The 27,154-nt window shown below is 39.8% G+C and overlaps 2 protein-coding genes across 2 annotated transcripts; one reads left to right on the forward strand and one right to left on the reverse strand.

Annotated features, from left to right (window-relative positions):
• LOC117490138 (von Willebrand factor A domain-containing protein 7-like) lies at window positions 1-10,787 on the forward strand. The gene is given in 17 exon segments (XM_034139721.1): window positions 1-98; window positions 2,683-2,885; window positions 2,975-3,247; window positions 3,338-3,431; window positions 3,563-3,697; window positions 4,022-4,208; window positions 4,294-4,469; window positions 4,562-4,674; window positions 4,767-4,883; window positions 5,409-5,582; window positions 5,841-5,973; window positions 6,375-6,524; window positions 7,475-7,567; window positions 7,659-7,912; window positions 8,609-8,710; window positions 8,712-8,903; window positions 9,430-10,787. Coding segments are annotated over 16 exon segments (2,748 nt in total). The 5' UTR covers window positions 1-98; window positions 2,683-2,705; the 3' UTR covers window positions 9,805-10,787.
• coro6 (coronin 6) lies at window positions 10,609-26,337 on the reverse strand. Its single transcript, XM_034139742.1, has 11 exons — window positions 26,178-26,337; window positions 22,796-22,995; window positions 17,681-17,803; window positions 14,413-14,542; window positions 14,146-14,324; window positions 13,409-13,528; window positions 13,190-13,294; window positions 12,927-13,072; window positions 12,591-12,648; window positions 12,198-12,425; window positions 10,609-11,456 (listed from the first exon to the last, which is right to left on the reverse strand). The coding sequence occupies exons 2-11, from the start codon at window positions 22,991-22,993 to the stop codon at window positions 11,334-11,336; spliced, it is 1,410 nt and encodes a 469-aa protein (XP_033995633.1). The 5' UTR covers window positions 22,994-22,995; window positions 26,178-26,337; the 3' UTR covers window positions 10,609-11,333.
• Window positions 26,338-27,154: the final 817 nt, after the last annotated feature.

A 27,154-nucleotide genomic window follows, 5' to 3' on the forward strand; every position in this document is an offset into this window, starting at 1 on the left:
CCCGTTCAACAAGTTCTGCATGACTCCACCCTTTCAGTGCAGCACCAAGAGACTGACATTATAACATCTTCAAGTCCACAGGACAGCATCAAGACCAGGTAAGAACTCTTTTAACTCATAATTCAAAAAAACTTACTTGACTTTTTCCTACAATATGCTAGTACATATTACAATGTATGTATTCTTGTAAAAGCACAATGCATTGTAACACAAGAACAACATCTGATAACGTTTTACAGCCAGCATGCAGTGCTCCGAAGCTGCTTTGTCATCTTTTCTACTAACATGCATGGGAAGTTATGGAATAAGCTGGATCAAACAAAAAAACATTTAAGGTTGTTATTTACTTAGTCTGCGACCTACTGAGTAATCCTTTGCACTTTTGGGAGGAATTTAAAATGTATGCTGTGGCCTTGTCCTTTTTAAACTACTGTGGTGGATACATATTCTATTAGGCTACTAAGGTACATCTTAATCATAAAACTGACCAAACATTTCTTTAAGGGGAGATGGACAGATGGCTTGTGAAGCACAAAATGACCTTAATATTTACAAGCAGGCAAATTAGCCCATACATTTTTCATTTATAATGTTGGGGGTAATTCAAAAATACAACGAGTTACATCTGATTCTTTACTTTGGACATTTAGGAACCATCAATAAATGATGGTTTGAATAAAACAGCACCAATGTTATTCCACCTCTGTGCTGCTGACCTACCCATTTAAGTGATAATTATGTTTAAGAAATTATAAGAAATGATCCTCATGGTGTAAAACTTTTCCCCAAAAAAGCATTTATAGAGGATTTTTTTCAGGGTTTTATCAGAGTAGTAATACAATGCTGCATTCATGTGAAGTCTTGGTCACATGAAATGGAAGCCATTAGAATAATTTAGACGATGAAGCAACCGTTAAATGTTCATAACAGTAATAAAACAGAAAATCATTTTAAAAGAGGCGTGTCCTATTTGTGTAGTCTAATTATGTTCTCATTCAGAATCACCGTGTCGCATGGATTGAAAGCTAAAAACATCCAAGTGTCCTTTATAATTGAACAGTTTTAAGTTTGAGGTTGATGTAATGTGAGGTGCAGGGGAGAGGGTTTTCTTGGAAAAAAAATAGGCATTTTATTTTTAGCCTTAAACAAAAACATTATTTTACAGAAAGATAAAACTGCCTCTTCAAAACAGGCCGGGGGGGATGTTTCCTTTTGTAGGTGAAAGAGCAGCACCTGGCCTGTTGTGAAGAGGCAGTTTTATCTTTCTGTAAAATAATGTTTTTGTTCAAGGCTAAAAATCAATCTGGCCAATCAGGTCATGACTCTGGAAAGAGAGGGAACAGTTAAACAGAGAAATAAACATTGTTTCTACATCTAACAACATCCTCAAGGAGTCAATTCATTATCTTATCTACAAACATATTGTACCTTCAAAAACAAACAATATCTGCACACAACTGATAGTTTTTAAGGTAATTGGCCAGCATTACATTACTTGACCAATGACATTTGAGACTCCACCTACTCATACAACATATATAAGGAGTACTTTGGAGGCGTGATCGCCCTTTGAGCACTGCTCCCAGGACTGAACGCAGGAAATGGTGATTAATATCATGATTGTGTGTCTTCTAGACATATTTTTAAGAAGTATAATTCATTTAAAATGCCTACCTTTCTTTACATTACATTACATTACATTTCATTTAGCTGACGCTTTTATCCAAAGCGACTTACAATTACCAATTACAGGGACATTCTCCCTGGAGTAACTAAGGGCTAAGTGCCTTACTCAAGGGCGCACTAGTGGTGGTGTTCCTGGCAGGATTTGAACTCACAACCTTCCGATCTTCAGCCCACCTAGTTAGACCACCACTATCCTATCTTTACAAACAAAGGGTTTAGCCAGATGTTAGTAAGGGGGTGTGTGCCCTCACAGAGGTGCTGATAGTATAGTGTACTAATCAATGCTGACAATTGATGTCAAGTAAATCAGCAATCCATGTAAACATAACACTCTCAGTTTAAAAATAAATAAAAACATTTACATTCATTTGACTGGTGACTTTAGGAATTATGGAGAGCTGATTTGGTTGAATTAAAGGGGACCTATCATGCAAAATGCACTTTTGTACGTCTTTTATACATGAATATGTGTCCCCGGTGTTCCAGGGAACTCACCAAGTGTCAGAAAACACAACCCTCTCTATTTTCCTCCATACCCAAATCTCTAAAAAAGGGGCTGCAACGGATCTGATAAAAACTGATCCAGATTTGAACACTGTCCTGACGTCAGGACGGTGGCGCTACGGCTATTGGGCCAACTCCACCAATCAGGAGGAGACAGCCACGGCCATTGCCGTTCGAAAGCGCTGGAGACGCTGTAGTACATATGCCAGGCCTGTAGGTGGTGCTGTTCTCACTGAATCTGCCCTTGCTAAAACAGAGCTAGAAATTGTCAAATTGAGCAAAATGAGGCATGGCTAAAATGCATGATCTGTTTGGTATTTTGAAAAAAAAAAAGTATAAATATGCCTTATATAGGTATGGTCCTACACTATATTATTCAAATATAGCATGATAGGTCCACTTTAAAGAAGAAAAAAAAAGGGCTGTTACAGTCCCACAGGGGAAACGACAGAGGAAGGTTGAGTTAAATAGATGCGTTTCTTTTGTCCTCAGGCTCTTTGATAGGTTAAGGAGGCATGTCTCCATGGTTGGCTGCGTTTGGTCTCCTGCTCCTGATACCTGGAGCTCTGGGGTTTGCCATATTGCCAGGAGAGTCTCTGAATCACCTGGAAATCACAGAGAGAGCCATCTTAAATGCCACCGTGCAGGCGTGCCGTGAGCTGGCCAAAGCTGAGGGGGCGGACTTCACGTTACCTGTAAGAATACCCTCAGCTGAAGTTGGTTTTTTAGAAATTATTTGTTATATTATGTAATTTATTGTAATAATTGTTGACACTGTGTTTAGACACAGCCTTTCACTGCAATGACTGTTGCTGAAGCCTGCAGAACACCAAAGTCCTCCAAGAGTTTCCGCCAAGCCATTACATTCATCATACTGAGGAATATACGGGTGGACATCCGTCATGCCTTAAATGCCAGCTTCCACTTTGATGAGGAAATGTTTGTTCAAGGAAGGAAAATTATCACTGAGGGAATAAGGGTCATCAAAGCAAACAACAAGCAAGACAACTTTGAGGCAGCAAGGCAGAAAGTGGGAGAGATTTTACATCCTTTACAGGTATTTATCATCACTTTAAAAACACTACAAATTCACTTTTAAAAGAAGAGAACATTTTAGTAACCCTGATCACCTTCTGCCATCTTGAAGGACTTCTACAGTCACAGTAACTGGGTGGAACTGGGCAACATATTTCCAAACCCTAATCTGATCAGATCTGACACCAGCATTGGAAACATAGCAGGTAAAGAGATGGTATGAGCGGTTTATCTGTGCAGCACTGACAAAGAATGCAGCTTGGGTGTGATTATTGTGAAGTTATTTAGCATGAAAAAACGTTATCAAAAAAATCTTTCTTGATTAACTTTTCCTCAGAGGAAAGCAGGGCAACATGCCGAAACTGTGACGGAGACGACTGCAGGAACAACATCTTGGAGGATATCATAGAGGAGGGGATACTGACCTCTGGATATTTTGGTTTAGTGCCTATCGTGTCAACCAAACCAAAAGGTGATTCATTTCAATCAACATTATACCCTCAGAATTATTACTAGTTTATTACATTTGAGAAGTTGTATCGCCTTCCCAAAGTTTCCACCTCAATGTAAGATCTATATTTTTGATGGTGAGTAGTTGACTCTTCAACAAAGGTTATGTCAACAACATTTCAAAGACTTAGTTAAATGTCTTAGTATCAGGAGAGCAGTTCAGTAATGTCCTTAAAAAAATGTTTTGGATACACATTTCTTAACCTAAAACACATTTTGCATCATATTTTAGTAATGCTTGTGCATCGTGCAGCACTGCATTTATTCCTTTCTTGATGTTCAAAAGGAAAATGCAGTCATGGAGGACCAGTTGATCAAACAAGCAACACCGAACCTAAAGGTGGGATCAACAAAGACACATTAGACTCCAGCCATGGACACCTCCACATGACAGCAGCAAATATGGCTGTAGCTGCCACCAGTGAGCTACTGGAGGACATTCGGGGGGCTGCTGGGATCAGACCCTTCCTCCAGTAAGAACCCCATTCTGCATGTTGCAGTTATGTGTAAAACTGCCAATGGGATCTTCTCTTATCTCTTTGTTTCTTCATCACTCAGAATGATGGGAATCTCCAAAGGATCCAGTAAAGCTCTTTGTTTCGTGATCGACACGACAAAAAGCATGAGCGATGACATCGATGCAGTGCAGGCTGTCACTTCCTCTATAATCAACAGTGGAGTGGGAACAGAAGACGCGCCCTCACTCTACATTCTTGTTCCTTTCAACGATCCAGGTAAAATCACAGTATGCTTCACATTGTGTTGATGTAAAAAGAACAAGCATCATTGAGGTGTTTTCCTTCTCCTGTCTCCACATGAACTCCAGATTTTGGGCCGCTCGTAAAGACTACAGACCCAAATGTCTTCAAGAAGGCTATTAATTCCCTATCAGCATCCGGAGGAGGAGATGATGAGGAACTGAGTCTTTCAGGGCTTCAGGTGCTGAGATGTGTGGCTATGACCTAAATAACTTCACATGTTATGTTTAACAAAAACAATCCATGTTGTTCAATACTGTCTTCCTCTTACAGCTGGCTTTAACTAGCGCTCCTTCAAATTCTGAGATCTTCCTCTTCACCGATGCACCTGCCAAAGACAAACATCTGAAAAGCACAGTGATCGCACTCATAGAGCGGACACAAACAGTGGTGAGTGTTAACTCATGTTTGGTCATTAAAGAATTGCGATCTTGTGAAAATGTCCTTACATATTTTCTTGAATGATTTTTTGTCTTGTGTTAACGATGATTATCTAAATACAGTATACAACGCTTGGAGGTGTGCACTGATTTAATGTGGCAAGAGTGGCAATAGCACTATATCAATGACACATTGCAGAGCTGCAACAATTAGTTGATCAACAGAGAACTCGTGCAGTAGTTGTGATTCTGATCATTTATCAATTGTGTTCAGTATTTTAAGAGAAAATCATCTGGTCCCAGCTTTGCAGATCTAAGTATTTAACTGGTTTCCCTGTTAAGATTGCAAACTGAACATTTTTAATAGGCTCTGGTCCGGGAAGAAATGGACAATCACTGTAATGGCATCTTATAGACTCATCAATGATAGGTCAATTGGCAGATATTCATTATGTTGTAGTCCTTTTTCTTCAGGTTAATGGCTGCTTTTGGACATTCTGATTTGTTTTACTTCCCCTGATTTGTTTCCTATCAGGTGAACTTCATGATTTCTGGCTCAACAGTGCTCAACCGTAAGACACGTAGTGACGGGGAACTGAACAGGATCTCGGAGTCAGAGGCTGACTCAGGAGGTCTGGCTATAGAAGTCACAAAGAGTGAGCTCCCTGTGGCCACCAGCATCATCACACAGTCCTCCAGCTCCTCTCTGGTAATCTCACAAAGATCTTTTAAAAGTCACCTATTATGCAAAATCCACTTTTTCATGTATGTTATACATCAACATGTGTCCCCTCTGTGTAAAGAGTTTCAGGAAAAAAGATTCGCTCTCTTTTTGTCCTGATCCATTTATATAAAAACCTGTCTGAAAATGAGCTGATCAGATTGTGGACACTTTATGATGTCATAACGATTGTTTGGGTTGTGTAACCATTAGCTAATAACCAACCAAGGTAATGGTATTTCTCAGGTGACCCTACTGCAGGCAGCCAGGAGCCCAGGCAGCAACGATACGTTCTCCTTTATGGTTGATGAAACAATAATGAACCCTATAGTTTACATTACTGGACGCTCCATCAATTTCACTCTCACCAGCCCCACAGGTAATAACTGTCACACTCTGTATGATAACACTCAACACATTATGTGCATCATTTCATCATCAGTAAGTCATAGTGCATTTTAAGTCATTGGGATGTAATTTCAGAACAACCACAGACTACCATCCGCTATCCAGTTTAACAAAACCTGCTGGTTTAGATGTATTTTGATTCATTACTTTATGTACTTTTTTACATTAAAAAGTCATATTATAGTATGACCTGAGGAGATCATGCAAACATGCTGTAAAGTAGCTTAATAAACCATGTGTTTGCAGTCAAAATCCAAATGATGTACAAAAAAAGAGAAATTGGTCTTTGCAAAAATGTTGCAATAAAAGCAACAAAAATTGAAAATGATTGTAACTGTTTCCTTCCTGCTTGTTGGTGTTTTTTCTTTGAAGGTGAATCTGAGCAAAGCACAAACTCAAAAGGATCATTGATCATTACATCCCGGTCAGTCGGAAACTTCCAGACTCTGCAGCTTGATAAACAAGTCGGACTGTGGACAATGAATATGGTGTCGACTAATCCGTACACTCTGAAGGTCATAGGTGAGACTACCAGCAATATTTTATGTGTTAACTAAACACATTACCTTAAGCCTGGCAGCTCAGCTGCATGTTTTAAGTGCTATTCAATTAGTACCTTAATTTAAAGGACAAACATTTTATCATTGTCAATGTGAGCATGTTAGCATGCTGAGGTTAGCATTTAGATCAAAACACCTGCCTAAGTACAGCTTCACAGAACAGCTGGCATCACTTTAGACTCTCATAAAGCCAAAGCATAATAATTGGGTTTCCCATCCATATTCTAATTTCCGGTTTATATTTGAACCCCTTGTCAAATGAACAAAGATTAAAGGCAGAATATTAAAGTATACAGTAGCTCAACACAAAGCTTTGAGTTCATACATGAGGACAAAATCATCCTAAATGTTATCTGTCAATTATTGGCAAAGTACTTAAAGGTGGGGTAGGTAAGTTTGAGAAACCGGCTCGAGATACACTTTTTGTTATATTCCATGGAATGCTCTTAACATCCCGATAGCAATGAATATCTTAAGTGCTTTGACAACAAATCCATAAAAAAATGTCATCTGTGGAAGCCGTAATACTGTAAAAAGCACGACCAATCATTTTAGCCGGCCCGGCTAAAATAACTGGATGGCCTACCTGCCTGTCAGCCTTCCATCTGTGCACAAACTTATCTCGTGCCCTCATTGGTCATGTGCGCGTTCGTGTGTGTTGGAGGAGGGGCTCTGTAAGGAAGTGGCAGATTTTTTCCGGTTGTGTATTTTCAAATTCTAGCGCACTCGAGCTGGTTTCTCCAAAATTACCTACCCCACCTTTAAGATGATTTTGTGGTAGTGGTAATCCATATAATTTGGAATACAGATTGAAAACTCAAGTATCATGCTTTAGCTTTGTCGAAAGTTTTTTTTTAAAGAAACTCTGTATATGTACACTAATCCTTTTTTCTCACAACTTTTGATTTGCAGGTCAGAGTCCTTTTGACTTCCTGTTTGACTTTGTGGAGGTCTCTCAGGGCCCGTTCCCAGGATATGATGCTCTTGACACACGTCCCAGAGCGGGTAAAGGAAACTGTTAGGATGTTACTTTGAAGATATGCAGATATAAAATAACATTGTCAATTCAAACATGATCATTTTTGTTTTAAAAAAGGTGTCAACGGTAGCTTGTTGGTGTCTTTAACGGGGAGTGACTCTGCCACGGTGACAGAAGTTGCTCTGGTTGAATCGTCGGGGTCAGGAGAGATTAAAGGCGTCGTGGAGTCGCAGGGGAGCGGGAACTTCTTAGTTCTCGTCGACAGGATCCCATCAGAGGAGTTTGTGGTGCGGGTGAAGGGGAATAATGGACCAATAGTATTCATAAGGCAGTCATCAACCAACTTCAGAGCCTCTAATCTGATGATCACTGTGAGTACCCATCCCAGACCAACACTGTGACACACAAACACCACACATGAGAGGAGGTGGAACTAAACATGTAAACAGGGTTGGGAGGGTTACTCTAAAACTGTAAACCATTACAATAACTAGTTACATGTCAACATGTTTTATGAGTAACCTAATCTAAGTTGCATAATATAAAAGTAATGTAACCTGTAACTTTTGGATGACCTTAATATGAAATGCAAAGCAAATCAAAACAAAAGTAAAAAAATATCAGTCAGATGTTTATGTAGTGTATAATGTAAGACAACAGATCAATGTGTCATCTTAAATTAAGGCAAGGCCTACATTATACTTAAGTTAACAAATGCTGTTTTAGTTTAAAACTTTAATTAAAAGTATACACAGTTTTTTTGTCTACTGCATTTAAAAACATAATATATTAAAAGAATGAAAGTAGCCAAAAAGAAAATTCACTCAGTTTGTCTACCTATTATATATGTATCTTTATTTCTTAATGTCACACTGTAATTCTGCTAGTAATCTCAATTAAAAAAAATGTAACAGTCATCTGTTTACTTGATTTTTTTGTAATTGAATACAGTTCCTACTCTTTGTATCCTGATTACTTAATCTTGTTACTCCCCAAGCCTGCATGTAAATGTCCACTTGAATCATTGCTACAGAACCTGACTGTTGTCTGACTCCCTCTGTCTTTAGGCTGATTCAAGTAGCATCCTGGAACCAGGAACCCCTTTCTCTGTGCCCTTCTCAGTGATGAGCCACGAAATAGAGGGAAACATTTCCATCCGAGCCACTAACAACCGAGGTTTTTGACTTAGCGTCTCCAACCAGTTTGTTCCTGGAAGCTGGAAACAGAGCCAACGACACGGTGACCCTCTCCGCTCCTCTGAACACCCCCTCTGGGACCGACGTCACCCTGACCATCGAGGCCGAGGCTCCGGGGGGCCAAGACACAAACTATGTGGTGATGCGTTTCTCTGTCTTTAACACGGTAAAACTCCCACTGAAGAGTCACTTTTACTCATACAAATATTTGTGGTCTGTGATTATCGGGAGAGAACCTCCGTATCTTATTACTGGAAAAACATGAATTTCTTGAAATATTTTAAACCTGTGTAAATATTTATTTATTATTTGAGCTTTTTCCTTCGCTGAATGCCTGTAGGCATATTTAAATGTTTGCATGTTCAGCTGACCTGATCTTCATTTACAAAGGTAGGATTTCATGTCAAATGTCATGTTATACTATGCCATACAAATGTCATCCATAGTCATTGTATGGAAGCCTATGGCACAAAAAGCACTGATCACTTCAACCATTTGTTGAATAATAATCAGCCGACCTCCTCTTGACTTAGCAAATGTAAATACTTGCGTTAGGTACAGATACAAATGTATACTATACTTGAGAAAATGTACTTACTTATATTCCATTGCTAGAAAACTGAATGAATTACATCGTTACCTTCTTCCCCTTCTTGATGAACTCGCTGATGTAAATCATTTTCTTCCCATAGGTGACTGATTTCGCTCCGCCGGTGTGTACGCTGCTGAGCCTGCAGTCCACCTGCTCTGATTCCTGCAGCTCGTCAATGTGGGAGCTCTCTGTCCAGGTGACTGATGGGGAAGGAGGCTCAGGTGTTGACAGTGTTACTCTCAGACAGGGCAACGGGACTTTGAACACTAGCCTGGCTGCTGGAAATGAACAAATAACACTGGTTTCCTACAATGCTTCTTGTTGTTCGCCTAATGTGGAGCTGGTGGTTGTGGACAGAGTGGGAAATGTCGACATCTGTTTTTACGCTAATTCTCTGTCCACCAAAGTGACTCAGGGGTCTCTTTGTCTAATCGTAGTGGTGTTAGGGCAAATAATGAAAGCTGCAATAATCTAGGTTTCTACTTCTACAAACACTCAATCAATTGACTATATTATCCTGCAGTCTGGTTTATTTTCATCATCAGAGTTTGCAGCAATAAACTGGTTTTGGTTATCAAAGTTAAACCCAGTGTTCCCTAAAGTTGCAAACTTACCCAAACCGGATACCAGAAGCTAACTGTTAGCTTAGTGTAGCAACACAAAGTAAGTGATACAGTGAAATATGTAGCAAACACACATTTATTTAGGAGTTTGTGAAGACCAAAAAAGAGACAAAAGAAAAACATGGTGGTTTTCAGGTGGTTTGATGACCTTGTTTCAGATTGATGTGTTAAAGGCTAGATGTTGTTAACACTTACTTACAATATTGAGTGTCTGCATACATACATTTGTTTCATTCTTGATTCTTTTTGGGCTGCATTCAGAAATAATGTGCTTCAGTATAACATAATTCATAATTCCCTATCTTTTTTGGATTTGATCTGCCCCCTTGTGGCAAAAAAAAGTAATGAAGCTTCCCTCAAACTGATTTTGTGGATATATCATGCTGTGTTTCGCTGGTTGCTGAGGCTTATGACTGCTGTTGTAAATCCTGGGGCCTATTTTCTGCCTTCTGTACAGTGAATGCATGTCTTTCTGTTTATGACCCAATCATAACACTACAACTGAAGAGAGAGGCTCACTGGAAAAAACAGTCTACATGCAGACTGTCATATAAAGATGGACTGGAAAGTGTCCCCACCTCTGAATGGCAGGTTGTCATTTCTTATCAGGATTGTTTGATTGAAAATGTTGTAACAACAAACTGAAGAGGCAGAACTATTTAAAAAACACTGATTTTTATTGTTGTCATAATGTGTCTATTGCTTTACAGAACACACAACATTTGGCTTTTCACAATTTGCTACAAGTTCAACATTTTTTCTCCTGTTTCCTTTTATCACTATTTACATTTTGAAGAGTTTTCAAAGAGTCTAAATAAACTGGTCGGTGATTGTCTCTTACTGAAGCATTTAGATTTGTTTAGCGTGATGTTAGTTTGTCAATGCAACTTACCAAAAGCCAAACCATTCCAAGCAGAAAGTATTTTTGATTTTTACTACGGTGTGACAGTATTGTTTAAAAGTGTTCACAATGCTGACTTCATTCAGACCTTCAACCCAACGTGCACACGTCCCTCTAACCTGCAGCTCCCTCACTCCACTTTTGTACTCTTCTCATTCTTGACTTATATATTACAAATATGTTTGCCATAGCAGTAAAGGTATATTGTGTTAGAGCTGGAATGAGGATTATGTAGAAAAACTGCCAAACAATTACACATTATGGATGTTATTTGTTCAAATTAGTTTGACTGTCTATTTGCATGGACAATGTCCACATTCATATTTTTACAAAATGGTACCTTTTTTAAAGGAGCTACACTGTTGGAGTATTTAGGAGACTGGTTCCTTGAAAAAAAAACAAGGGAAATGTATTTCTATAATAGTTGTATAGATACATATTTTTGAGATGTAGACCAGTTCTTCAGACGCATGTTTCACGTCAGTCAGTGCCATTAGTGAACTGGGAAAGCTTATTCTCCAAGTCAGAGATTCTCTTCTCCTGAGACAAAACTGTGGCCTTCAGATTCTGCAGCTCCTCCAACAACCTCCCAAGCAACTCAGGCTGGACCGCCAGAGAAAGAAGAGAAGAAAAAAGGGAAGAAGGAAGGAATAAAGACAGTGACGGGGAGCGGAGAATTTGGGACAAAGAAAAAGAGAGGAAAAATAGGTCAAGGACAGTGAGCAACTAGGAGAAATAAACCAAAACAAAGAAGGGAGCTTTAGGGAAAAAGGTTGTGGGCAGGTATGAATAGAGGAGAGATAAACAGAAAACATGTTAAACAGAGAGGCAGATGTTCAGGAGGAATGGTGCATTCAGGTAACGGTTGCAAAGCTAGAGTGAATCGCAAAACTGTGCAACATAATCAGATCAAAAGCAGTAAAGCTTAGGTGGCAACTTAAATGAACACAGATTAGAATACACAAGTAATGTACAATTGTATATATATGCAGTGTATATATATTTGATCGCCTTGGTGAAGGTGGCGCTCCAAATTTGTCAAAAAATATAATGGAAAAAGTATTTTTATAGTATGTCGAAAAATATAAAAAAAGTAAAAGTACAGTATATCTGAAAAATAAGTCATAGTATAGTATGTCGAAAAATATAAAACAAAAATCATAATGGTATTTCAAAAAATAAGAAAATAAGTCATACAGTAGTATAGTATGTCAACAATAACATGAAAAATGTCGCATTAAAATCCCAAATTGGCCCTTGTATGCAACAATACATTAATGTAATATTCTATATACATACACAGGTTATTCTCTATGTGGTACTTTAGCGAATGCCACAACTTACCGGCAGATTGTTGGTGTCCAAAGTGGACACGCTGCGTCGGGTGGTTGGTCTGGAGTCCAGCACGTTCTTCTTTGACACTTTGAACTCCCGGGTCTTGTGCGCCACATACCCCCCCCTTAGAGACACTAGGATGGGGTCTTCGTCGCGGCCGTTCAGCCACTCCTCAGGCTCCATGGCGGGCTCGGGCCCCGCTGTGTCCGGGTACAGGTCGTCCTGGAAGAGGTCCGACTGGAAGAGAGGTGCAGAGGTGAATAAATAAAAGACAGATGTGTTTTTCTGTTTTTCAATGTACAGTATATACAGTGGTTAGTAAAAGCACCTCAAACATTTTACTTAATTGTATGTACTAAGTTCCTTTCAAGTCAGAAACTTGTAGAGAATGATCAGGCTTACTTTTCTGGGCACTGTCATTGTGATGGGCTCACACTTCTTGTCCAGGAGCTTGAATAACCTAAGAGATGAGAGAAAAGAGACGCATCAGTCGTTGTCACACATGATTTCAATTGATACTTTTAATGTGAAACGTTTAAGATGGTATCATGCACTGTGAGAACATGGTCTCAGTTCAGTGATGATGAGAGTGTAAGGCACTTGATAGTCAAACGCTCTAACTTATCATACACACTGCAATAATGTAAACATTTACTGTTAAGAGGAAAGATAGTGAGCACTTTAAGCTTCACCTCTCTCATGCAACATCTGTATTGGAGTGAACCATCAGTGTCTTACCTAGCGATCTCACATTTGGTGACGTCCACACCTCTCTTAGGCATGAAGCCCATCCCTCTCTGGGGCTCCTTACTACTGAAGGTGCTGAGGTAGTGAACAAATGGGGGCTCATCTGTGATCTCAAAGTAACGGATACTGCTGTCCCCCTACACACAAACACAGAAAACACACCTAGTCAAAACTGTATCATTGATAGGGCTGCAAGTACAATCAATCTGCATTTATGAAGCATTTATGGACAAGTAAATCAAATGCGTCTGTACCTTTCCACAGAGGTAGACCATGCTCGCATCTGCATCATAATACGGTAACAACACTCCATTACTTGTGTCCAACTCCAACAGTGCGATTGGCTCCTCAAAGTTTGTCTGTGGAGAGTAAAAACAATGAAGAAAAAGTGTTGTGTAAATGCATGTAAGTGATTGTACATGTCTTCTCCTTATGATATAGATGAGCTTATGTTAGATGTATTTGTTTGTTACCGGGTCCCAGAGTCCGAGCTCTCTCTGGCTCATCCTGGTGAACCCTGTGGTGAAGATGTTTCCGTCTTTGGTGAAGATGGCTCTCATTGGCCGGATCCCCTCATGTGGAGCCATACGTTCCTGTTGGTCGGCACAGGGTCAGACGTCACTACAAGTGAAACTATGAGCAACCTTTTTTCAGGATTTTTAGGGATTCATTTAAACTCAGCCGACAGCATTGATGTATGTGTTTAGAATCACGGGTAAAGTAAGTTTCAATGTTGTTGAATGGTTTTGTGTCTCACTGTGTCTGGAGGTCCTGACGATTTATTCAATTCAACTTTAAATTAAAGAATCGAGACAAGAGATGTGGTTCACTGAAAACTTTTACACAAACTTAATGTTACTACGAAAAACTTACTGCAAGCCTCTTGACTTGCAAAATTATAATATTTATGTGTTATTTATGCCTCAATTTAAACAAGATAAAAAAGTAGTCTCTTGCCATTGATTACTGTAAATATTTGTTCTCAAGGCCTTTAAAAGGGGAGGGATTTGCCTCATCAATTCTCTACAGAAAGCCAATGTTAGTGTATTTCCCCAAATGTCATTATCTGTTATCTTAATTGTTCCTTTACTATATCAGTAAATATACATATTAAATATAATATACTCATATTTTTTAAGAACTCTGATAGTGGTGTTAGAATTAACTATATTGTGAAGCGTGTATATATCAATATTTTCTGCTCACGCACCGCAACCACGTCCCTCTTGCGGGGGTCGCAGACACGCAGACGCCGGTCCTTACAGGTGGTGCAAAACAAGCTGCCGTTTCGGTTCCAGCTGATGCTGTAGATGAGGTCTGGGTGGTCGTCCATGGTGATGAGGGGCTCGCCCGTCCCCACGTTCCAGATTATAACCAGGTTATCACTGCCTGGAGTTACAGAAAAAGATCTGAATGTATTCACACACTTTTACATAAGACAAAAGACTTGGAAGACAACAATGTGTGTGTGTCCTACCCGCAGTGAGTAGTATGTTGCGTGCAGTGGGGTGCCAGGTGATGATGCCCACTCGTTTGGAGTGACCCTCCAGCACCACCACGGGGTCGGAGAGGGGGCGGGTCAGCGAGTGATCTGGGATCTGCCACACCTAGAGAGGAGGGACGAAGAAAAATCTGATTCTGTGTCAGCTTACTTTTATTATTCATCCAATTTTAAAACGTATATGCTATGACTTTTTTCAACAAACTATACTCTATACAACTAAATTATGACACTTTTATTTTTTCCAACATAGTATACTCAAACGTACTATACTTGTCCTTTGGCCTTTTTTCCAACATATATACTATGTTTTTTTCGACTTTTGTTGAAATTTAAATGTAAACTTCACAACTACTTGATGACTACATATGATAGTTAAAAAGGCCCGTCTTTCATTTTACATGACCCTCAGCACACTACAGATTTACTGCTTCATTACGATTGGTTCATAGATTTACTGGCGGTGACTGTTGCAGAGATACATTTCTGTTTCTTCGTAGTCAAGGTGACAACCAATGACACCCACCTACTAATGTCCACAACTGTGTGCAACTCCAACAGGCCTACTAAGGCGTTTCATCTAAAGCTGCCAACAACACTAGCTCATAATTATACATTTAGTATTTTTTTGAAAACAATTGCATGACTTCCTTTTTTTCATATTTAACAGATTTCCCTCCATTCCAATTTATTTATTTTCGAAACGGTTTGAAATGCCAGTCCCAGCCCACACTATGTGGAACATTTCACACATAAAATTATGTAATAAAACAACAAAAGAACGTCCCTTTATCCAAGGAGACAACGTTTCTGATTTGGTTTGGTCCCATGTTGGAAAAGATACAAGCATTAAGTGTCCTTTATGGAAAAGGCATTGGCGGAGGTCTGCAATCTCCAATTTCTATCTGGAAAGGTCTAATGTAATGATATTGTGTCTAAGAGATACCTGAAAAGCCCTTTAAAATGATACTGTGTAATGTATATGTAATTGTATAATCAGTGCTTGAATTGGAATAAAAAAGGTGCCAGTACTCTAAATGAGCAACTGTTTCAAGTCAATTTTATTTATACAATCTGTACAACATACGACTCCCTCTATCCTTATCCTCATATCTTTGATTCAGTAATTCAAAAGAAACACAAAAAAACTTTAACAGACAAGGAAAAGTTTTTTTTTTTTAAACAGAATATTTACTGTAACGTTCAGAAATTGCATGTTTTTCCAGGACTAATCAGGGAGGTGTCCGGGGCTCTCATAGAGAACATGACGTAGCCTATACATGTGCCTGCATCAGGTCATATAGTATATCCTATAATGCTGGTGGGTTTGTCTCTTAGTCTTTACTGTATATTTTAGACAGGCTCACTGTACGTATGAAAGGCAGCGGATATGGCTAAAGCCTGACTCATGGCGGCTGGTTAAATGAAAGTACACTCATGCATCTTTCAGCAGGAAAGGAGAGAGGGAATCAATGGAGCTGCCAGGGAGGACACAGGGGAATAAACGCAACAAATATGCTACCTAGATGTGTCATGAGGTGCCGGTACGCTGTAAGAAGTAACGGTACGCAGATGGGTAAAAATCAGAAGTCCCGGTATTGCGTACCGGTGAGTACCGGCCCAATTCAAGCACTGTGTATAATACAAACACACAAACAACACAGCTGACATAAGAGACTCTTTCCCAATTAATGTCAGTACAGTTTGTTGAAATGTTGCCTCTTTAATTATACAGCCATACAGTAGATCATTGATTGATCCCTATATGCTAACACATGCACACTGAACTCTTATGAGCCTTTGCAGATGACACAATGATCCGTATCAGTGAACTGAGGAGAATGACATCACCGTTATGACCTTTCTGCTCCACAGCGGCAACACTGCCAAAACTGGACAGCTGCAACTGTCTGTCTGTGTGCTGGACATAAACAAAGCACACACACACACACACACACACACACACACACACACACACACACACACACACACACACACACACACACACACACACACACACACACACACACACACACACACACACACACACACACACACACACACACACACACACACACACACACACACACAAAGAACTCTAACAGCATCCAAGCAGCTGTTGCCTTGGGAGGAGAAGCGATTCAATCATGCATCGCACAAAGATTCCTGCGATGTCGTTGAACAAATGTGGGCAAATGTGTCCACAGTGACAACTGTGCTGAATCAACAGACATGTCATTATGCATTTTTTATTATTGACACATGCTGAAACACACACAACTATTTGACAAGTCATTTCTAAAGCGAAAATGCATAATGTCAGCTTGTTCTCGGTCGCCAATGCAAGGATTTTGGGTTTAACATCATAGCGTACTGAATATCTTATATTGATTTGTCTTGTTCTCGATTGTTTATCAGAAAAAAACGGATTTTGCAGGATTTTACAATCAGCTAAAGTGTCTCTCTACACGTTATATGCATGAATACTAATGCAGAGTTAAAATATTTCATCTTTCTCTATCACCTCCTGTAATCCAGGCCTCACGGTGACCCCTGCTGACTGATCTATGTGATGAGATTCAGAGCTACAGAGTTCTGCAGTTTATTTCAACCAGGTTTAAAATAACTGTGTGTGTGTGTGTGTGTGTGTGTGTGTGTGTGTGTGTGTGTGTGTGTGTGTGTGTGTGTGTGTGTGTGTGTGTGTGTGTGTGTGTGTGTGTGTGTGTGTGTGTGTGTGTGTGTTTACATGACCTACATGTTTTAACATCCTGATGTTGTCCGGCCTTAAAAGATAATGCTGAAACATCATCAAATCACTTAACCTATGCACAGGAAAATATCATTGAACAGAGAGTTTCAGGAGGATTTATAATGTAAAAAGAAGTCCTGCCATGTCAAACACCTACACACGAATACAAAAAAACATGGACAGGTTTGGGCAGCAGGTGAAGCAGCAGTGCTGTACCGAGAAAAGTTTGTTGCAGACCAACTTGTCATGAAATAAAATATATGACAAACAGACTTATGAAGAGGTGAGACGGAACAGGTGGGTGGACAGACAGACAGGTAGACAGACAGGTAGACACACTGATGACTCACTTCACTCACTTAACAAGCAGACTGAGATGACCTCTACGGCAGCTATCTGAGTCACCGAACAACAAACTCCTCCACATGCATTTGCAGATTCTCGCTCCCACTTAGAACTTTTTTCTTCACACACACACAGACACACTGATATTACCATAGCAGTAGTGTCCTCTGAGCAGCTAGCCAGGATATTGTCGTCATGAGGGCACCAGTCGATATCGAGGACGGGTCCAGAGTGGCCGTTCACCAGCGGGTAGTTCTTATCCACTCGACCCGACTGCAACACACAGCAGCAGAGACACAGGACTGAGTTAGGACTAGATGTAAATATACAACAACTTACCAGCATCCTTTTGTCATAACTAAGGGGGAAACAGTGAAAAGCCGTTGATTTGGTGATTTGCAGGTCAAGAAACATCAAAAAATGTAGGTTAAAAGCTAAAAGAGAAGGTTTTTTTACATGTAAAGTTATATGTAAGAGTATTTCGGTAACTATTTCCTGGATTTTATTGCATCACACAGCAAATAGTTTGCTTAGTGAAAATGTGGATGTTTGAATATCCTTGTTTTATGTTAGATTTGTACTTGTTTTTCCAAATGGACCTTACAGTGGTTTAGTACTATTCCTATGATCAAATATTTCTTTTTTCAATTTCAAAAATGTTAAGCCAACATGGAAAAAAAGTCCTTAAAGTGCTCAGGAAAAATGATCATTTGAGCAGCTTCAACACCTTAATAACTACATCTGCTGATTGAAATCATATGATACAAGAAAACTGGTCCTTGCAATGAGTTTTTCGTACATGCTATACATTCTGTTAAGTCTACAAAGGATTTATCCTGTTAGTGGGTCATGGCGGGGCAAATCTTTTCTGTTTGGCTCTTTTGACCCACACTTTCTTGCCCACACTGACTATACATGGAAGGTTTGTTTATAGGAAATATGCATCGTGTCAGGACGGTATAACTTTAAGGGATGAAAACAACATTCAGGCACAGAGACTGTTGCTGTTGACCGGCAGCTGATTGACCCACAAATCTTAAGATCTGTCGATGGCCACTCTCTCCTGAAACCACAAAACACTTGACGCATTATGGTGGACTTCAAGGGAATATTTTTCTTTCAATATGGTGTATACTAAAAAACTAAACAAAAAAAACGATGTCAGGTCCAAGTTATTCCATGTTTTCCTGTTCCTATAGTGTGAACATGTGTTTCAACTTTTGAGATATAATTCCCTCCGCACACATACAACACACACCCCAGGAGAGTGTATTTATAGCTGAGCAACGGGGCACTGAAAGGGGAGTTTTTCTTCTGGCCTGTTGGGGACTTGAAGGGGGGGGGGGGGCTGATGGAGGGCGAGAGCACGTTGGTGTGTATTAATAGCATGTCTGTTCACCATGACTACAGTTTATAATCACATCCAAACCATCTCCAAAAAGCTCATTGTGACTAATTATCACTGCTGGCATGTTGATGACACTCAGCAGTGATGTCCTTGTTATAGCCATGAAAATTCAAACGATTAATCTCAAAAAGGGAACAAAATTCTGATCATTCCTACCTCTAGTCTAAATATAACTCTACCATAACTCTTGTGGATTTTAAAATATGAACATTCTTCCAATATTGTTATTACGCAAACAGCAGTATTCTTCCGACTGGAGTCAATTAACTTTTTACTTCTCATAATGCTGGACTGTGATTGGCTGGTGGTGTTAGCAGCACTGATGCCTGCTGTGTGCAGGCTACTCACTGGGCAACTAAATTGCTACAGACTTGTCTGATTATAGCAGCGTGACAGCGTCAGAGGTTATTTGGAGAGTAACACCATGAGCTGTGATCTGCAGCTAACTGGACGGAGTGTGAAGCTGCTACCCAAAAAGAAGCAGGGTTTATAAACACTTAACAAATCTTACTGAAATCTTATCACATCAACTTAACCCATAGAACTATAAATTAGAAGAAGGAGGTGGAGCTTTCGTCTCACAATCAGAAAACTAAATAGGTAAATCATCAATTTCAGAACAAAAGTGTAAGGCTGAGAGGATGAGGGATTAAATCAACTTCAGCAGTTAAAGGTAGGGTAGGTAAATTTGAGAAACCGGCTCGAGATCGCTAGAATTTGAAAATACACAACCGGAGAAAATCTGCCACTTCCTTACAGAGCCCCTCCTCCAACACACACGAACGCGCACATGACCAATGAGGGCACGAGATAAGTTTGTGCACAGATGGAAGGCTGACAGGCAGGTAGGCCATCCAGTTATTTTAGCCGGGCCGGCTAAAATGATTGGTCGTGCTTTTTACAGTATTACGGCTTCCACAGATGACATTTTTTTATGGATTTTGTGTCAAAGCACTTAAAGGTGGGGTAGGTAAGTTGAGAAACCGGATCGAGATACACTTTTTGTTATATTCCATGGAATGCTCTTAACATCCCGATAGCAATGAATATCTTAAGTGCTTTGACAAAAAATCCATAAAAAAATGTCATCTGTGGAAGCCGTAATACTGTAAAAAGTACGACCAATCATTTTAGCCGGCCCGGCTAAAATAACTGGATGGCCTACCTGCCTGTCAGCCTTCCATCTGTGCACAAACTTATCTCGTGCCCTCATTGGTCATGTGCGCGTTCGTGTGTGTTGGAGGAGGGGCTCTATAAGGAAGTGGCAGATTTTCTCCGGTTGTGTATTTTCAAATTCTAGCGATCTCGAGCCGGTTTCTCAAACTTACCTACCCCACCTTTAAGATATTCATTGCTATCGGATGTTAAGAGCATTCCATGGAATATAACAAAAAGTGTATCTCGAGCCGGTTTCTCAAACTTACCTACCCTACCTTTAAGTATTGATTTTTAGATCACTATTTTCATCATATCAAAACAAAACTCAAAGCAATTTTAGCTTTGCATAAATGCATCAAACGTGACATACAACACTGGAAATCTCTTTTACTTAGATAGGGTCACTGGAGCTGCATATCTAACCTGGTAATAGATTAAAATATTATCTCCCTTAACCATAAAATATTAAGACAAATTAATTTTTTTCTTTAGGATCTCCATGGTTTGTTTTAAGGCGATGTTGAGTCTCCGAGCCACAATGAAGCATCACATCTTTAAATATCTGATCTGTTGCTTTTCCTTATAGAAAGAATGTCCTTTGCAAGTCTTTCCCAACATTACAGCTAGAAACTAATATTTTAGTCTCTGCCAAGAAAGGAAAACAAAATCAAGTTTAAAAAAAAGGATTGCATTGAATTAACCAAAGCACCTTTTTTCTCTCTTCCAAGAAGTTTTATAAGGATGACACAGCCTTTTCTTTGTATCTGGGGTTGCATGAGAAAATGTGACCTCAGTACAGAGCTGTCTGCCAAAGCGTTGGGAGTCCTTCTCTTCACCCTCCTCATTACAGCTGATTATGTCATGCAACATCGATCCTCTTGTATCTACTTATAGCTAAACATCAGAGAACGTTTGGTTACTGAGACGAGCCTTCAAACACCACTGGAGCTTAGTCTAGGAATCTGATGCAAGATCTGGCAGCATAGTGAAACGACTGTGAGGTGTTTGCAGTTTAGAAGATGCACTGTACTGTAAAATGTCAAGGATGTATCATTTATTTTAATATCCGTCACACAAAAGTACAACGATCTGAAGTGGCTGCACAGATTTCAGTTTTCCTCTTTGCTTTACCTTGCATGAGCTTCGGAAACTAAGCAATAAAGCTAGCAAGTTATATACTGTGCTATACAAGAGAAAAGCAAACTATGTTTACTTTTCTTTATCTTTCCCTGTATAGTTCTCCCTCTCTTATTTTATGTCCTTGTTAACCCTGTCTCTTGCATGACAAAGATAGCTGGGATTGGCAAAGATGAGCACGAAAGATGGACTACATTTTATTTCAACATACAGTCAAATACATAGAAAACACACTTTTCTGTTGTTGTGTTGAAAGAATGCACAATTATGATCTTAATGTCTTATTGTTCATCTCCTTCTAGTCTACAGATATGTTAGTGACTGTGAGTATTTAGCCACAGTGATGTTCTGAGCTAAATACTAACATGCTAACATTCTCACAATGGTAATGCTAACATGCCAATGTTTAGCAGGTTTAATGTTAACCATGTTTAACATCTTATCTAATGAGCACCAAGCTAACAAGTACATCTATAACTGATGGATTGTCAATAGTTTTGCAGGTATTTGCTTCATCAACCACAACACTGAAAACAACCATTTTGAAGTGACGGGATGTTAGTTCTAGAGGGAAAGTTAGAGGATTAAGTTTATAGGATGTATCCTATGGAGACCATGAATAGCTATATGAAATGTTTATGTCAATACATCCATTATTAAAGTGGACCTATCATGCTATATTTGAATAATATAGTGTAGGACCATACCTATACAGTATAAGGCATATTTATACTTTTTTTTCTTCAAAATACCAAACAGATCATGCATTTTAGCCATGCCTCATTTCGCTCAATTTGAAAAATGTTAGCTCTGTTTTTGCAAGGGCTGATTCTGTGAGAACAGCACCATCTACAGGCCTGGCATATGTACTACAGCGTCTCCAGCGCTTTCGAATGGCAATGGCCGTGGCTGTCTCCTCCTGATTGGTGGAGTTGGCCCAATAGCCGTAGCGCCACTGTCCTGACGTCAGGACAGTGTTCAAATCTGGATCAGTTTTTATCAGATCCGTTGCAGCCCCGTTTGTAGAGATTTGGGTATGGAGGAAAATAGAGAGGGTTGTGTTTTCTGACACTTGGTGAGTTCCCTGGAACACCGGGGACACATATTCATGTATAAAAGACGTACAAAAGTGCATTTTGCATGATAGGTCCCCTTTAAGTAAGATGTTTGAGTGATCCACTGACAGTCAGACCGACATGCCATCTATAGAGACAGTAGGGCAGAAATATATTATATTACTCAAAACAATATCTTAATACTAGGAGTTTTGTCTATAATCTTTTCCACATTCACTCTGCAGCATCACAAGTTTGAAATGTTTTTCTTAATCTATGATGATGAGCCACATTTCATTTTTGGTATACCTTATTGTAGCACCAACATCCTTGCCTATTGAGCACATGAAGTAATCCAAACAACAAGTATAAGCAAAGGCATAGGATTGATTTTCATATGACTGTAAGTGAGCATTTGCAACATTTATCAAAGCATGTACACGTTCAGATTTCAAAGTGACACTGAATCATAGACACTGAAATGATTCCTTATTTGACCTCACTGACCTTAACGAGGGGCAGCACCAGGAACGCTCCTCCACCGCTCGACTCCACGATGACCGCCAGGAACTTTGGGTTGACGGCGCAGAAGGAGCTGTCCCACGTCACCTTGGAAACACGGATGTCATCGTAACCCTGCTCAGCTTTGACCGTCTGGCCAAAGACGTGGCGAAACTTACTCTGCCGCACTATGCTGCGACTCATGGCTGTGGCAAGTGGAGGAGAGGAGGAGGAAGAGAAGAGGAAGAAACAAGAGAAGGGAGAGGATGAGTGGGTAGGACTTGAAAGTAAGACAAATAAAAAACAATGGCATAGGAGACGGTATAATGTTTAACATTCATAAAAAATGTCAGCAACCAAACTGTTAAACCAAATATAACTAACACTGCAAATCACCAGCAGAGAATGACATACTATTTATTCATGTTGGGCAAATATGGCTATGAATGTTTGATTTTGAATGAATCGATCTGTGTTTCGTTGAAAAGAATATCTCAATAGGGGAAAAAAAAAACTTCAGAAAAAGCATTTAATCAGATTTACCAAACAAATGCTGCCCAAGACCAAATAAATGGTTAAAGCAGAAATGGTAAATGGACTGTACTTATATAGCGCTTTATCCAGTCCTTAAGACCCCTCAAAGCACTTTACATACTACATGTCATTCACCCATTCACACCCATTCATACAGAGCAGTGTACCTTACTCTAGGAACTAACATTCATACACATTCACACACCGTTGGCCATGCCATCGGGAGCAACTCAGGGTTAAGTATCTTGCCCAAGGATACATCGACATGTTGACTGCATGGGCTAGGATCGAACCCACAACCTTCTGGTTGAAAGACGACCGCACTCCCTCGCAGCCACAGTCGCCCAGAAGAGCTTGTTGTGACACTATTACACATTGTGTACACACAACCTGTACTTTTCATGTTTTACGTTCACTTATACAGTATGTAGGATGCCACGTTCTTTGTTATTGAGGCAGGCTGGGGTAAAATGTTTATAAGTGTGTTCTCTCTGAGCAGCAACTCTCACCTGATGCGTTGTTATGAGCAAGTTGGTTTTGTTTTCATTCGTTTTTTAGGGGTGAAGATTGACTCTGTTACTCTGTGGTGCTTTGAAGGCTTTTATTTTGCAAGGGCAGTTCACACTTCTTTGGTATTTATTTCATTCATATTGGAATGAATATAAAATAGATACAAGATGATCTATATGATGCTAGTAAGGACTTTATTTCTTGTATAGTTCTACTTGACTCATAATTACATTCACTTCAGAAACACTGTTAAACCAACTGACTAATACAGGATACAATTCATACTGTATAACCATCAATACACTTTAAAGGCTCTTTTAGATCATTAAGTTTGTTACGATGAAGGAAGAGGTCGATATGAACACACTATTATCTGTCAAAGTTGCAATCATTAATCAGAGATACTACTTATTGTCATTAACTTGACACAGGACTCAGTCTGTAAATGTGATTTCACTTACATCAATGCACCAATAAGGATTTATCAACATTCAATCAGAATCAATGTCCATCAATGGGTTGTTAATGTAATTGTCAGTCAGATAAAAGTCACACACACATAGCCCTGGTAAACTGAGATTTGAAATGCTAAACTCACAATAAATAATACTTGAAGATGTTGTTTACCCTTGATGTTGCATATTTAGCCTTGAATATTTGATGCTGTATGGATATACTTTGAATCGAAGCCAAGGTTTCAGGTGCTTTAAATAACCCCCTGCATTTCTCTGAATAATGAACTTAGCAATGTGTTTGTTGACCGACTACTTGCTGTCCTGCGGCTGTCCAGGGACCGGCCAGAGAGACAGTAATCCTCACAGAAAAAACAGGGGGGATATTCTATAACAGTGCCTGCCACCACTGCAGATATTTATAGATGATTGTCCCACTGAACACTATGTGATGGCCAAACAACAGAGAGAGCAGTGAGACACAGAGCAGGTTGAAGAGGGAGAGAACTTAAAATATGGCAGCGCACAACACAAGGCAGCAGTTACATTCAATAACACACATTTGATACATTCCCAAGGAGAATATTAAAAGATTCGACTTACAGTCCCGCTCTGCCTAACATAAGGTAAAAAATTAAAAAATCTAACTTCACAATGGAATATACATTATGTAGCCTCAATCTAAACCCAAAGACTGTGGGATACATGACTCAACCAGTCTGATGAGAGGTCAGAAGCTCTCGTTTCTTTCCTGGAAGCTCTCTGTTATCGAGAGATTTACATTCCAGAGACCACTTCAGTCCCCTGCTGTGGGGATTATCAGGGAGAGCACAATATCATTCATACTATGTCAGATGAGATACTTGTATCAACAATATGTTAATCCTGTGCTTTCTCCCCCACATAAATGAGATGCTCAAGAGCATTAATCAAAACTATACTTCTCTTACAAACCAAATGTATTTTGAACTTGACAAAGGATTCCCTATTTGCCTTGACATCTGATTTAAACATTTAAATGGCTTTATTGTGGTCTAGTTAGAAAAAATCCTTGAAAAGTCAAGATCTTACATAAAACATTTGATAAAATATATCCCTGAAGCTTCCACTGGTATTGGATAAGGGTAAATGCTTTGGGAAATCTGTAACATTTCTGTATTTGTATATACACAGATATTGGCAGTTGAAAGCCAGAACGAATTCAAAGTAAAAGTTTGAACATTGTGCAAGAGATATAGAAGCTAAAATAGACTTATAAATTCACCCCCGAGTGGAGATAGTCGCACTTAAATAAAAAGATAGAAACAAAAATACGTGATGGAAGTTAAAGTAAATGAAATCTTGAGAACCTCAGACCTGCTCCTTTAATTCTGCCTCAGGTTAATGAGATAGCCCTCCATGGCTCTGGAGAGTCGACACAGAGCGAAAGAATGACACTGCCACTTTCCTAATATAGACATGACAAACTGCACTGTCCCACCCGGGCCGCTCCTCCCCCCCCACAGCCTCTCCTAAATAGTCCCAGAATGAAGCCTCTCTGTGTGTCGCTTTATCGTTAATAAACCGGATCGTAAATATAAACTACACAAACACACATAAACACAGCAACATAGGCTGGCAGGTGCGTGGGAGGTGTGAGGGAGGGAGAGGGGGGAGGTTAATGTGCAACGTGCTTCTTAAAGTGCAGCTGCCATGCAGGACTCAAGATCTGCTCCTTCAGAGGGAAAGTGCATTATCACCATGTCCGACTCTGTATTTTTATGTTTTTTTTGGTGGGGTGGCACTCAGTCCTCCCCAGCAGTGCAGTGGAGAAGCTGACGCACCTCTCCCCCCCCCCCCACCCCACTGCAGCACCGACACTCATACTAGGAAAGATAGCCCACACAGCTCACCTCAGGTTTTTGGGGAGACCCCTTGTCCCTGGTTCCCGGTTTCTGTTGTGTGGTCTCACTCCTGCTGCTCCACTGCTGGTATTCCTTTGAATGATAGTCCCTGCGAACCGGTGGAGTTTCTGAGGAGACGCACTGGACAACTACGTGACGCTCCTCGACAGGAAAGAAACGGTACCGGGGCAGTGCAGGGGGAGAGGAGGGTGTGGGAGGGAGGGAGAGAAGGTGGGTGTAGGGTGGGTGGGTGCCGCTGTCTATTTTGGAACAGGCTCTGTCAGTGCGGGAAACGTGACTCGCGCCGGTTACAGGGGCCCAGGCCCGGGGGTCAGTGTCACAACTGTGGAGGTCTCTAAAGTCTAATAGTGACTTAAAGGACATTAACCCTGATATTGTCACAAACCAAATGAATCGAATAGTTTGTTTGCAAGATGTCATGAGTTCATGTTTGTCACCAGAGGTGGAAGAAGTACTCAGGTGTTGTTGTATTTAAGTAAAAGTAGAAGGAGGCTACCAGAGTGTAGGAATACTCTGTTATAAGTAAAAGTCCTGCATTCAAAATGATACTTAAGTAAAAGTACAAAAGTATTAGCAGCAAAGTACTCATTATGCAGAATGGCCCATTTCTGAATTATATATACATTATATATTTTAATCATGATTGATGCTTTCAAGTTTTTATCATAGCTAAGTCGCAGCTAATTTTGATTTCTTTGTATACCTCAGGTTAGCTTGTGAATTTACTCAGGTTTAGAAAAAACCTTTATTTTAGTGTTGATTGTATTTCATATCATCAATCCAAATATGCAAAGTAACTAAAGGTATTAAATATATAGTAAAAGCACACTATTGAACTCTGAATTGCAGAGGAGTAAAGGGACAAAGTAGAAACACATTGAAATACTCATGTAAAGTACAAGTCCCTCAAAATTGTACTTAAGTACAGTACTTGAGTAAATCTACTTAGTTACTTTACACCACTG

The sequence above is a fragment of the Trematomus bernacchii genome, unplaced genomic scaffold, assembly GCF_902827165.1.
Source record: "Trematomus bernacchii unplaced genomic scaffold, fTreBer1.1, whole genome shotgun sequence".
In the NCBI taxonomy this organism is placed as follows: domain Eukaryota; kingdom Metazoa; phylum Chordata; class Actinopteri; order Perciformes; family Nototheniidae; genus Trematomus; species Trematomus bernacchii.

Excerpts from the sequence above, each read along its gene's own strand:
- coro6 (XM_034139742.1), bottom strand. The coding sequence starts at position 22,993 with ATGAGTCGCAGCATAGTGCGGCAGAGTAAGTTTCGCCACGTCTTTGGC. Across the intron at positions 17,804-22,795 it reads TGGTGCTGCCCCTCGTTAAG|TCGGGTCGAGTGGATAAGAA; the intron begins GTCAGTGAGGTC and ends TGTGTGTTGCAG. Across the intron at positions 14,325-14,412 it reads CAACATACTACTCACTGCGG|GCAGTGATAACCTGGTTATA; the intron begins GTAGGACACACA and ends CTGTAACTCCAG.